General features: G+C 46.6%; 3 protein-coding genes across 3 annotated transcripts; 1 reads left to right on the top strand and 2 right to left on the bottom strand.

The window, feature by feature from the left end:
* Positions 1-591: 591 nt before the first annotated feature.
* LOC119368157 (acyl-acyl carrier protein thioesterase ATL3, chloroplastic-like) lies at positions 592-2914 on the bottom strand. The gene is made up of 5 exons (XM_037633484.1): positions 2628-2914; positions 2133-2233; positions 1810-1919; positions 1554-1649; positions 592-1104 (listed from the first exon to the last, which is right to left on the bottom strand). Exons 1-5 carry the CDS (start codon positions 2831-2833, stop codon positions 985-987), a joined length of 633 nt encoding a protein of 210 aa, XP_037489381.1. The 5' UTR covers positions 2834-2914; the 3' UTR covers positions 592-984.
* Positions 2915-3691: 777 nt separating this feature from the next.
* On the top strand, positions 3692-9649 carry LOC119365286. Its single transcript, XM_037630904.1, has 5 exons — positions 3692-4282; positions 5168-5475; positions 5869-6103; positions 6891-7198; positions 9281-9649. The coding sequence occupies exons 1-5, from the start codon at positions 3722-3724 to the stop codon at positions 9354-9356; spliced, it is 1488 nt and encodes a 495-aa protein (XP_037486801.1). The 5' UTR covers positions 3692-3721; the 3' UTR covers positions 9357-9649.
* Positions 9433-11524, bottom strand: LOC119365288 (probable pectinesterase 68). Its single transcript, XM_037630905.1, has 5 exons — positions 11268-11524; positions 10965-11154; positions 10301-10507; positions 9937-10175; positions 9433-9831 (listed from the first exon to the last, which is right to left on the bottom strand). The coding sequence occupies exons 1-5, from the start codon at positions 11522-11524 to the stop codon at positions 9678-9680; spliced, it is 1047 nt and encodes a 348-aa protein (XP_037486802.1). The 3' UTR covers positions 9433-9677.
* Positions 11525-13192: the final 1668 nt, after the last annotated feature.

Here is a 13192-nt window from a genome sequence, read left to right as displayed (position 1 = left end):
GTTCGACGAAACGTTTGAGCTGATTCTTTTGCTCATTTTTAGACAAACGGTGGATTCATCGGATAGACGAAGCTGCTGAGGTGATGGTGGTGATGAGCAGCCGGGAATAGATGTAGAAGAAAGAGGAACATGTTCTTAATTTCAAGGGTTCAATAAAAGGGCATGATAGTTGTTGCTTGAGATAGGATAAGTTTTTTTAGACAGTCTGCGAGGCCTTTTATTAATTGTGATCAATGTTTACATCCACAAAAGAAAGATTACCAGGGTTGCCTAATCAAACATGGTGGCCAACCCCCAAGTTTAAAACATGCCTACATTGAGTACTTCAAACCCGGCCCAGTATTCCATGAGGTTTTTTGGGCGTCACTTCTGATGAGCAGTCATTTGTCTTGTGCATAGTGGATGTTGGGAAGAAATATGATCCCTACTTCACGCCGAGGAAGGATTCTTGCAGACAACTATTACTCTCTCATTTACAGAAATGCACAGGTGTTTTGAGAATGCTTGCATATCGTAAGGTGCCGCTGATGAGTACGCCTATATGGGGAAGAACCTATCTTGCAATAGGCTGCAAAGCCTAGTAGGCGAATAGAATTCAGGCGTTTTGCAAATTCCAAAAAAACAGAGGTTGTATACATTTACTCCAAGTACCACTCAACAATTTTTGGACAAAGTATTACTATCATGGGTTACAAATGTCTACTCCCTCCGTTCGGAATTACTTGTCTCGAAAATGGATGTATCTAGAACTAAAATACATCTAGATACATCCATTTCTACGACAAGTAATTCCGAACGGAGGGAGTACAAGTTAAATACTACTCCCTCCCCATAATGCAAGACGTTTTTTGAGACTGCATTTTGGGACAGAGGGAGTAATTCATAAGTTACATGGATGCAACACAGAAACTGAACGTAGCTCTTAATCGCATGGCCGCTATCAGAATCGTCCCAGAAGATTGTTGTTGCGATCACCGTAGTCGCTTAACCACTATTGTCCATGGATGAAAACAGCTGTAGCCTGGACAGAAACTCTGGAGGCACACGGGTAGGGCGGTAGTCCTTGTTAAGACAAACAGCTGTCGCCTTTGCTTCCACAATCAACTGACAAGAGAAATAAGATACGCAAAAAACGGATACATCAATCTCAAAAATCTTTTATCATGATGTATGAATATTTTGCTGTTTAGAATGGTGGCACAGAAATGCGTAGGAATAATTTATGCATGAAACAGAATACAAATTGCTCAAGTTGTACATATTTGACACAATGCCCTCCAGAATGCTACTGAATGTCGTTGCTGCCTTATTTCAACTGTAAACATGCTTTAGACATACTCCCTCCGTTCCTAAATATTTGTCTTTTTAGAGTTTCAAATGGACTACCACATACGGATGTATATAGACATATTTTAGAGTATAGATTCACTCATTTTGCTCCGTATGTAGTCACTAGTTGAAATATCTAGAAAGACAAATATTTAGGAACGGAGGGAGTACATTGTATCTTATTGTTCTGTTCTGAATGTATAGTAACTCTTTGGTATGCATACCTCGTGGTTAGGCAGCTTCTCAATGCAGTGCTCGAATATCATCCTTATACCTTTGATGCTTGCAAGCCTCACCTTGAGGACAAATTTATCACCACTCTGACAGCGCAAGAAAATACAAAAATGGAATTCAGATCTGCAGATAACCTATGGCAGTATATTGAAGTCTGAACTTGTAATGTTACTGGTTTCACAGTACTGCGACAAGTATGTTAACTTCTTTTATTTTTTTGCTCAACATAGGAAAGGAGGGCATTACTCTCAAAGGCGCGAAGTACTTGAGGTGCATCTCAGAGAGGGCCAGCGACTCACCGCTGCGAGCTACTGCATCTGCGCTTATTCCTACGCTCTCAAGTAGCTCATGACGGCCTACTCAGCTTGAAGGCATAGAACCCAATGAGAGATATCAATATAAACTACAATCATGCTTACGATATAAGTAGAATGTCATCGAATGAGATATGAATTTATATAAATTTCATTTTTGAATGAAGTACGAGTTCTTAAGATGGCATCTGAATCATGCTCACTGACCAAGTGTACAACAATGAGAGATTCAGCTGGAATTTGGTCTGAACTCACCATGCTGGCAGTAGCTGGCATAGATAGCATTATTGACAACTCCATACTGGTCGAGTTCATAGTCGCGCACCTTCATCTCAACTTCGAAAAACTTATCCACTCTGAAAAACCAGAATTACCAGAGACAGTGTGAGCCACTTACATCCATGTGCATTCCAAACTTAACTGAATGAACAGAGCATACTTTTCACTTTCCAGTATATCATCCAAAGATACTAGTACCAAACCGTGTAGTTCATTAGTAAAAAAATTAGTAAAATCACCGACACCTCTTTCCTGCTTTCAACAAACCACTGATGTCTGAAGCTACTTGACAGACATAGTTTGTAGCTAAAGATGACAAACATGGAAGCACCGTGCACACATCAATCAATTAGATAGACAAGAATATGCAGGCGCAAGTACCGCATGCTCAGCGGGAAAGCACCCGATTCGCCACGGAGCACGGGCGATAATTTCTATGCTCTCTTGCACGAAATTCAGCAAAGAACGAACCTCACACCGGCGTCGAGGCTGGCCGACTGGGCGGAGACGGCGAGGGGGCGGCATAGGCCTCGGGTGGAGGCGGAGGCGGAGGCGAGCGCCGGCCGGCGGAGCGGCGCGGGGCGACCGGCCGGCCAGCTGCCCCTTCCCGCCCCGGCGCGGATCGGCTGGAGCGGCGAGCAGGCGTTGGGGACGAGGCGCCAAATCTGGCCGTACATCGTGGCGGAGTCCGTCTGCTGAGTGGGCCGGTGCGGCGCGGACGGAGACGGGTACTTGGCCTGGCCTGGCCACCAGACCCGTATTAATTTCGCCAGCCGTCAATTCCACCCCTCCCTCGGTCTCGTCCCCGCTCTCCCGCCGCGAAAACCGAACGCGCCATTCCAAATCCCCAAACCCCCTAACCGCCACGCCCCCCTCGAGCCATCGCCGCCCCCATGGCCTCGTCCGCCCCCTCCGCCGACGCCGGCGACGACAAGCCCGCGGAGAGCGCCCCGGTCAGCCCCACCGGCCCCGATCCCCACAGGTCGGGCCCTACCCACCCGCATTCCCCCCAACCCCAAGCATCTCGGGTTTCGATACGAATCTGCGTAGCCCTAACCCCGGGTTCCTCCGCAGGAATATCGGCTCCCCGTCGCCGCCGCCCTCTTCCCCGGTGACGTCGTCGGGCGATGGTGGTGCGTCGGTGACGGGGACGACGGAGGATTTCTACCCGCTGCCGCTGTGGGCCTTGGAGGAGCGGGCGTGCAGCTCGTGCGCGCGCAAGAAGATGCTCCGCAAGGAGTGGGAGGCGGCGCGCGGCCTCGATCTCCTAGTTAGATCCCTCCGCAGTGACGACGGGGTGCCATCGTCGTCGCCGTCGGCGCCGGTGCAGGGGCCGGGGACGGAGCTTCAGGACCCGCTGGCGCCCCCGGCAACATGGTGGTGCGACCCGTGCGAGCAGCACAAGAAGTCGTTGCGCGACTGGCGTCTCCGAAGGTCAGAAAATCTATCTATCCACGTCCAGATCCCTCGATTCCGCCACGAATTCCCGTAGGCCTCACGCTAGCTCTCTCTGCAGGGAGGGCAAGCTCCCCCCGCCGCCCCCGCCGCCGCCCCCGTCATCGGGGATGCCGTTCTACTTTGGGATACCAGTGCTTGGTAGCACTAAGTCGATACTGAAGCTGGGGCGGAGGCTGCAGGAGGAGGCGCGGCGCGGGAAGAAGCGGCCTCTCTCGGTGGCGGAGGAGAGGGGGTATCGCGAGTGCGACGTGGGCAAGAGGGTGATGCGCCATAAGCGGGACGAGCCGCCCCTGGACACTGCCGGCATTGGCGCCGCGGCTAGAGTACGCGATGCGCTCACGAAGATGATGCCTGAGCCTGGTACGCGTAGGGGCGTGCGCCGCGTGGACTACTCCAAGTTGACGCCGCTCGTGGGGTCGCGGGAGCCCAGCTCCAGCGACGCGGCTGGAGAAGACGTTTTGCACGACGAGGCGCTTCAAATCATCGAAGGACAGCCAGAGGGGCTCCATGAGGTCAGCTCCGCCCAGTGGTTTGCCCTACAGGTCTCAACGGAGTTCATGCGGCTGCTGGACCCACAGGTGGGTTCTAGCGCCGCAGCTGAGGGCGATCTGGACGGGAGGCTGGATGAGGAGGCGATAGACAATTTGCTGAATGGGGAGGGCATGGAGGTATGTTGTTTTCTTGCGTGTGTTTCATGGTGATGTGGTGGGAAAGAGTTTTGATGATATGCAGCTTTGTCCCGCCGATGAGCTCTTTCTTGGTAGTCAGATTATATTGCATATAATGCACTGTGGTGAAATTCAACTTCTGAACTCGACTCAACCTTCTTCAGGGAAATCAGAAATGTCTTTGTGATATAAGGAGAAGCACTTCCTTGCTATGTTCTTGCATATGACGAATTCATGATGTCCTTGTTAGATTCTAGATCACTTTGCTAACGACGGCCATAAGAATAGTTCTCCGTACTGTATTTTAGGGGAAATTCTCCACTGTTTTAAGAAGGAATAGTTCTCTAAATTTACATTGGCAGGATGTAAAATATGTCTTTGATTCTGTATAGAGGGGCTGCTACTTATCTGGCAGCAGCATACTTTACTTGGCATCTCAACCAGATAGTTCCCTTCTTTTGGCATTTCATTTGCTGAAATGAGTTTTTCTATCTCTAAACTGATGAAATGTAAACCCACTTTTGCAACATAATGGATGCCATACCCTTTGTTTCTAGAATGAACAAAGTTTTGCCGAACTGAGATCTATGTACTACATGCTTAAAGCTCCCCCTCCCTTAATAATTACTTTTGCTTATCTATCCATTGGTATGTTTCTTTTTCTACAATAACTGTGGATCAAAACACACTTGTGAGTAAAGAAAAACTTTCTTTACCCCACCCCCCATGTAAGTAGTATTTCTGTGCTTAGTCTTTTCTTTGCCTCATGTTGTGGATTTCTGTCGTCATTTTATTTACTTTCTTTATCAAGTCCTATTTCTTCTGAACTATCTGAGTAAATAAACACCCCACACGGGGCAATGACATATCTTGCAAACTTTGCAGGACATTGTCAAAACATCGATACCAAAAGCTTATTCCAAGGAGATTCTTTATGACTTAATAGTGGAGTGTGTTGCACAATACCGAAAGTGGCTGTTAGATAACAGAGACAAGTTAGATAAGGAAAAGTACAAGCAGTGCCTGAAGCAGCTTCTACCCATGGCGAAACTTACTTCGGTTTATGATAAGGAGCCTGAGAATTTGTCCAAGATAATGAAACTCATGTACAAGGTCGGAGAATATGGTCCACCTCCCAGTGGTGTCATTCATGCTATATCTCCTCGTCTTTATCAGAGTACCATGGAGCAACTGTAAGTCCTTAAACTATGGCTTAATGCTAGGAATGATATCCTCTGTTTAATTTAGGTTTTGTTTTTGTAATTCTTAACTTGAATTTAGTTGAATAATTATGTTCTGTGGGAAAAAATGGATGTTCCCATCAAATAGGAATGCCTTTCTTCGGTAGTACTGGATCTATAAATAAGGCCTTGTAGATAAAAAACCCAAGTATAGTCTTACTTGCAAGCATTTTTTCATCTTTTTCTATACAACTAGGATGCTTGCTAGTTTAAGTTTTCAACTGTATTTATTGCATGTGCATTTATGTGGAATTCTAAAACTCAACATTTGATTTTATTAAGTGTTGATCTGTCGTTAGCATTATCTGTTCCTTTGAATTTATTGGTGTATATAATTCTGGTCAGCGCCGCTGCTGGAGCAGTAGACGTTTTGCACAATAAGGTGCCGCAAGTCATCAAAGCACAGACAGAGGGACTCCATGAGGGCTGCTCTGCCCAGAGGTTGGCCGGACAAGTCTCAACGAAGTTCATGCGGCTGCTGGACCCAGAGGTGGGTTCTGGTGCCGCAGCTGGAGGCAATCTGAACCGGAGGCTTGATGAGGACGCCATAGACAATTTGCTGAATGTGGAGGGCATGCAGGTATGTTGCTTTCTTCTGTATTTTTCATGGCGATATGAAATACACTGGGAGATTGTTTTGATTATGTACAGCTTTGTCTCGCTGATCAGCTCTTTCTTCGGAGTTTATATTGTATATAAGGCACTGTGGTGAAAACCAACTTCTGAAGTCCACTTGATCTTCTTCAGGAAAATGTCTTAGTGATATATTGAGAAGCACTTCCTTGCCATGTTCTTTCTACGACGAATTCATGATGTCCTTGTTAGGTTCTAGAACAGTTTGTTAACTGTCCGCTACATGAATAATTCCCCACTGTTTTAAGGAAAAGAATAGTTCTCCACTATTTTAAGAAGGATGTAACATATGTCTTGTGATTCTGTACAGTGGGACTGCTACTTATCTGGGAGCAGCATAATTGACTTGGCATCTCGACTAAATAGGTCCCTTCTTTTGGCAGTTCATATGCTAAAACGTCAAGAGTTTTTTTTACCAAACTGAAACGTAAACCCACTTTTGCAAGATAATGCACCCCCTCCCTCAATAACTACTCTTTCCTATCTATCCATTGGTATGTTTCCTTTGTGCAATAGCTGTGGATCAAAACACACTTATGAGCACAGGAAAAACTTTATTTACCCCACCCCTCATGTAAGTAATATTTCTGTGTTTAGTTCTTACTCTGCCTCATGTTTTGGATTTCTATCATCATTTTATTTTTCTTCTGTATCAAGTACTATTTTTTCAGAACTAGCCTCTGAGTAAATAAACACCCCAGACAGGGCAATGACATATCCTGCAAAATTTTTAGGACATTGTCAAGACATCGATACCGAAAGTTTATTCCAAGGAGATTCTTTATGAGCTCTTTAAGGAGTATGTTGGACAATACCCAAAGTGGCTGGAAGATAACAAGGAAAAGTTAGATAAGGAAAACTATGAACAGTATGTGAAGCAGTTTGAGTCCATGGTCAACCTTACTACTGTTTATGATGACGAGCCTGAGAATTTCTCTATGATAATGAAACTCATGTACAAGATCGGAGAATATGGTCCACCTCCCAGTGGTGTCATTCATGCTGCATCTCCTCGTGTTTATGAGAGTACCATGCAGAAAGTGTAAGTCCTTAGCTATTTACTCTCATTGTCATTATACGTGACTCTCTCGATTGATTCTAAGTTTCTAACTATGACTTAATCCGAGGAGGGATATCCCATATATTTAAATTAGATTTTATTTTTGTAATTGTTTACTTGAATTTAGTTGAGCAATTGTGTTTCTGTACAGAAAAAAGGATGTTCCCATCGAATATCAATGTCTTTCAGGGTAGTATTGGAAATAATATTTTCTGGAGCTCATATGGTCCACACCAAACTTAGCCTCTTGGTAGTAATAACTATATAATTTTGGTCAGCAGCCTCCAATCTTACTACTCCCTCTGTTCCTAAATACTCCCTCCGTCCGAAAATACTTTTCATCAAAATGGACAAAAAGGGATGTATCTAAAACTAAAATACATCCCATTTTATTCATTTTGATGACAAGTATTTCCGGACGGAGGGAGTATAAGTCTTTGTAGAGATTTCACTATGAACTACATATGGATGTATATAGATGCATTTTAAGTGTGGATGCATTCATTTTGCTCCGTATGTAGTCCACCTAGTGAAATCTCTACAAAGACTTACATTTAGGAATGGAGGGAGTATTTGGAATGAAGGCTTTTTACCTGGATCTATAAATAAAGCCCTTGTATGTAGATAAAAAGCCCAACTACAAACAATCTTACTTGTAATACTGCATTTAACTGATGTGCCTTGGTTATAGTAAGGCTCTACCAAACTGAGGCTGTTTTTTTTTCTGGAAATATTTGGCTGTACCAGCTTTATTCTGTGACCTAAAAACCACACACTATCTGTTTTTATCGTATTATAGAGATACTTCATACTTGACATCGATTGCCCACTTATTATTGTCAATTTATGATTAATGTCCATCATATTCAGGGTGTAATGCACTTGTATCAAATTTGAGATATTAGGGTCCACTGATTTGAGTGTATATGTATTTTATAAGAATTTCTACCATATTTCTCTTCTGATATCCCGTTTGGTATTACAACTTCTTTTGGAAACCACATATTTATTTCTAATTCAGGATGTAATAATAACTTGAGAGCATCTTTTGGATGTGATTTGGAAAAGAAGAGGAATGACAGACTACATGGCGGAGCAATCCTGTGTATCCTCCCTAGTGGAATTAGTAAACAAGTAACTAACTAACTAGATTCCACAGCACAACAACGTTAAACTAACATTAACATCTGTACAATACTTATCATAATGCTTCCGATGTCCTGCTGGGACTTTGGTGGGGAGCCTAACACAGCTCATAGGTCCATCAGAATCCACTTGAACAAATCTGTAATGCAAGAGATAGATCTTAACAGTGATGGTTCATGTCATGCATGGTGTTGAAGGCTGTCTTGTAGGTAAATCATTGCCTTGTTTAAATGGTTAGAAAAACGGACATATAGCCTTCTATTGAAGTCTTCAAGATATGTACAGTGGGAATCAGGCAACTGAGTTAACAAAAGAGAAAATTCATTGGCTGTCGTTAGTAAGTCAACGGCCGGTGCCTGATATATAACTTTTCTTTTCGAAACGGAGGCAAAGATTGCCTCATCTATTAATTAAGCAGAAGAGAATTGCCCAGTTAATTACGGAAAAGCGGGCAAAAACCGGAACAACAAGGGCCAAGCCCACTCCCATAGACACAAACACACAGGGCAAAGCCCACCCTGATCGATATAACTTGACATACTGAAATACACCGACATGCATGCTTACGAAGAACAGATATAAGATTTTAATTCCAAGGTTAAGTGTTATGTAACTGGATGAAGCATCAATGCTCTATTTGCTGAGTTGAGATGTAGTGTTTTACAACTTGGTACCTTATTAACCACATATTTTTTTTTACAAACTACTCCCTCCGTCCGAAAATACTTGTCATCAAAATGGATAAAAAAAGATGTATCTAAAACTAAAATACATCTAGATATATCCTCTTTTATCTAGTTTGATGACAAGTATATCCGGACGGAGGGAGTACTCCGTATAATAGGTGTATGTTGTTTGCAAGTTGAGTGCACCTTTTGCAGTAGATTTGACTTTACAGGATCTCCTCTACCTTTGCAGGTCTACTGGGATGGTCGAGCTGCTGCAGAAATATGACAAATTGTTCTCTGTTGATACCAGTCCTTCTACCACATGAAGCAGCGTCGACCTATATACATGCACCCTCGAAAGAGTTACAGTCCTCTGCAAAGCATCATATATAGGCAGGCGTATAACGAATTCATCCTTGCTGTTTAGTTTTGAAGATTACATGAACAATTTGGTCTGGTACAAGGCCAGCTGTGCCTGTGCTTTCTAATACTAACTAGTAACTACACTGGGAAGTTTAAATCGATGAAAAACGAGTAACTATACTGTACTAGTTCCTTTATATCTGTGCTACTCTTGTATGCTTGTGATGTATAGTACGAATGTTTCTTGTCTGCTGAATCTGTGGTGCTGGAAACTGTCTGGTAGTTCAGACATCTGGTGTGAGCCAGTGGAATCCGTTAACGAAGCTCTTGCCCAGGAACGGGCGGGCGGTGAAGTAGTCGAGCTCCCGCGCCCACGGCACGCCGTGCACGGCGTCGGCACCGGGCCCCCAGTTCTTATACATCCCGAAGAACGCCGTCCTGTATTATGGTAACAAGTGCAGGTTAGTTTTGCTCAATTTATTTTATTCATGCTGTGTGTGTCTGAATATGTATGCAGTAGAGTACTAGTGGTGTAGTAGTTACATGCTCTTGTTGCTGTTGTGGTCCCAGTCGTCCCATCCGCTGGGCGCTATGACGTTGTCGAAGTAGGTGTAGGCGTAGACGATGCGCGAGTACTGCCCCATGGCTCGCCCCGCGTAGAGCATCCCCGTGCCGGTCACCCGGCAGTTGACGAACGCGAAGCCGGTGCGTTCGCAGGGCCCCTGCCGCCCGTGCGCCGCCACCGATCCGAACCGCCGCGCCGTCGAGTGCAGCTCGCAGTCCTGCTCAAACGTGTTTTCAGCATGAGCTAAGCACGTATACATATATTCAACGCAACACACATATGTAATGTATGTGTGTGCCACGGTGGGCGGCATATGTGGTGCACGCAGCGTGCAGTACGTACCTTGTAGAGGGAGCGTCCGTTGCCGAAGATGAAGTCGATGGAGCCCTCGATGTAGCAGTCGCGGAAGTAGTGCCGGCCGGCGTCGTCGCACAGCGTGTCCTGCGCGCCGTAGAACCCGCACCCGAAGAAGAAGGCCTTGTCGCCGGAGATGCGGAACGCCACCGCCTGACCCCCTTGCATGCCTGGCATTGGTGCTGGAGCCGTGTTCTGTCAAAGTGAAACCACACAGGAAACCCAACGTCAGTCAAGTTGCGGGTGTTATGCCAACCTCACGAGTCACGAGCAGGGTGGCCTCGTGTTTGCTCGGCCCAGGCTCCAGCCAGCTATCGTCCATCTCGCCGGCCGTAGCCAGACGAACCCGGGTGATTTCTGATTTGCCTGCTCCAAGCAAAACTCAAAACACATCATGCATGTACTACGAATTTCAAAATGTCAAAACGAACAGGGAGGGATACACAGAGACGCGTTTGCGAGATGTGTGATGTGTGACTTGTGACCCTGAAGCTTTTGTCACTTTGTCTGCACCCCCTGCACAGCACAGTGCGCTGCCGAGACGGTACGCATTGATGCATGCAGCACAGGGACAGGGGGCGCGTAACCGCATCTGCTTGTGCCTTGTGACCCGTGTCACGCTTCGTACGTTCATGGACCACTGGTGACTCACCTTGAAGCTGATGTTTTTGGCGGTGAAATAGTTAGAGAGAACGGTTACGGATGCGGTGTTGTAGGTGCGGAGCTGCTGCCCGTCGGGGCCGCGGTCGCTCGCCTTGTCGTGCCACTCCACCACCGTCACGTCGCGCCCGGCGCCCTCCAGCGTGATGTACGGCTTCGACGCCGGCACCACCACCTTCTCTCTGCGCATGCATGCATAAACCAGTCTAGTTTCAGGAAGAAAAAAGCTCGGCACCCGCACACACGAAGAATGATGAGAAAGCCAGGTAGCTACTCGAAAGCTAGAGGAGCTTACATGTAGGTGCCGGCGTTGATCTGCATGATGACGCGCACGCTGTTGTTCACCGGCACCGAGTCCACGGCCTGCTGGATGGAGAGGAAGTCGCCGGCGCCCGTCGCGTCCACCACCATCCTCCGCACGCCCACCGGCTGCCTGTACTGGTGGTGCCCGCGCCTCGCGCTCTCGCACGTCGTCGCCTCGCTCGCCAACGGCGGCACGAGGCTCGCCAGCGTCGCCGCCAGCACCAGCGCCGCCAAGAGCGGGCGAGCCATCTGGTTCAGCGTCGATCTCGTGCGTGTGCGTGTTTGTGTGACAGTGCTCTTGAGCACTCTCTATCTGTGTTCCTAGCTAGCTAGCTTGTCACTCTAGCTTTCACTCGCAGTGCTCTCTAACTCTCACCTTCTTCACATGCATATATGCAGTGTATATGGTGAGACCCTGAGAGCAAAGCTAGCTAGGTAGTAGGCTCTTTCCCACGGCAGAGAGGCTTGAAATATATAGACGTGAGAGTGGACTACGAACGAGGCGAGGAGCGAATAATGGAGGAGAGAGTCTGGACTCTGGAGCGCACCAAAGTCCAAATGCTATAGCTTGCATGGAGCGGCCTGTAGTTTTGGAAGTTGTGTTTTGGTCGGACGCCACCCAACGGTCATGCTTCCGCCGAAGGTCTCGCCTGCTTAATTCGCATGCTACCTCAGCTATGAGCAACGCGTATTAGGACGTAACTACTACTAATATTTAAGCTCAAGAGGAGGGAGGTTTTTACAGACCTGATGAGCGGCCGGCAATCTAACAGGGTTGGAGCATGTCCCACTGCCCATCAGTTCATTTCACAGCTATAAGTAATAAGGTCACACTCTCTAGTGAACCTTGTAATGTCTCTTTCTGTTTGCAACGCATATTTTGCACTGAACAATTGATCCAACATCAGTACGTAGACCTCTTTACACACACATCAGTACGTCTCACTAAACTGCTCATTAGCTATAGTTTTCACATCGATCGAGCAGTATATGGTACACCAAACAGAAAACCCATGTATGTTTATGACGTGCGTGGCACATCAGCTTTTCCGGATCCCTAAGACGGGAGGGAAGGGAAGGGATGGTCCTGAACTCTGATGTGCCGTGGGCCTCCCTGAAACGGTAGATTGGATGTAGACAAGAGCGTGCATTGACAGGAGCACCAACAGCAACATGCATGCACCGATTACTGCCCATTTTCTCGCTGTAGAGGCTCAGGAAATGCCACCGCAAACTCACGGGATAGAACAGTGCACACAAACATCTTCTTCCTTCCTTCCTAGTATCCGTTACAGGCTTACAGCCAAGGCTGGGACTGGCTAGAAACTAGTCGACTGAAAATTGAATTTGGGTCAGTTGATTGGTTTTCAGCCGTCCAATGAAGAATAGATGGCCAGATGCACATCTTCAACTTCCGGTCGTCTTCTTCTTCCTTCAATCCGCCCAGTCACTGCCGGCCTAACCGCCCGCATCCAACATCAATCCAAGCTGTTCGCTATCCCGCTGCCTAGCAAGTGGGTGCCAATGCTGTAAAAATGCAAGAAATTTAAAGAACGAAGAACGATGCCATTATTAACCGCATAGATAAGAAAACGAGGGAAGGTACAAAAACTTTTACGTAATTGCAGCCGGGGCACACTGCAGAAATCAGGGGGGGCGGTTAATTAGGAGTGGGTGGTTAATTAGACCTGTAAGAATAGGACAAGTCAGCACGTAAGCTCGGTACGTAAAAATCTGTACGTAAGTCTAGCATTTTTCTAAGAAAACTGATGTGATCCAACGATTCGTTTGATGCGTCCCACTACGAAATTCGGACGTGAGGTGTCGTACGGGGCTACGGGCAGCATGACTCAACGGGAAAACTGCAGGAACGATCGGAGGACGAGCGCCATGCACGCACACGCCGAGCTAAAGGAA

The sequence above is a fragment of the Triticum dicoccoides genome, chromosome 2B (assembly GCF_002162155.2).
Source record: "Triticum dicoccoides isolate Atlit2015 ecotype Zavitan chromosome 2B, WEW_v2.0, whole genome shotgun sequence".
NCBI classification, from domain to species: Eukaryota; Viridiplantae; Streptophyta; class Magnoliopsida; order Poales; family Poaceae; genus Triticum; species Triticum dicoccoides.
Note: the sequence above shows the minus strand (reverse complement) of the source record. Positions and strands in the feature narration are given on the sequence as shown.

Bases quoted from the DNA above. Each gene is read 5' to 3' on its own strand.
- LOC119368157 (XM_037633484.1), bottom strand. From the start codon at position 2,833: ATGTACGGCCAGATTTGGCGCCTCGTCCCCAACGCCTGCTCGCCGCTC. The intron at 1,920-2,132 runs GTGAGTTCAGAC...CAAGCTGAGTAG, and splicing joins TGCCAGCTACTGCCAGCATG to GCCGTCATGAGCTACTTGAG. The intron at 1,105-1,553 runs GTATGCATACCA...TTCTCTTGTCAG, and splicing joins AGAAGCTGCCTAACCACGAG to TTGATTGTGGAAGCAAAGGC.
- LOC119365286 (XM_037630904.1), top strand. From the start codon at position 3,722: ATGCCGTTCTACTTTGGGATACCAGTGCTTGGTAGCACTAAGTCGATA. The intron at 4,283-5,167 runs GTATGTTGTTTT...CAAACTTTGCAG, and splicing joins TGAATGGGGAGGGCATGGAG to GACATTGTCAAAACATCGAT. The intron at 6,104-6,890 runs GTATGTTGCTTT...CAAAATTTTTAG, and splicing joins TGAATGTGGAGGGCATGCAG to GACATTGTCAAGACATCGAT.
- LOC119365288 (XM_037630905.1), bottom strand. From the start codon at position 11,524: ATGGCTCGCCCGCTCTTGGCGGCGCTGGTGCTGGCGGCGACGCTGGCG. The intron at 10,176-10,300 runs GTACGTACTGCA...ACGTTTGAGCAG, and splicing joins ACGGACGCTCCCTCTACAAG to GACTGCGAGCTGCACTCGAC. The intron at 9,832-9,936 runs GTAACTACTACA...ACCATAATACAG, and splicing joins CACAACAGCAACAAGAGCAT to GACGGCGTTCTTCGGGATGT.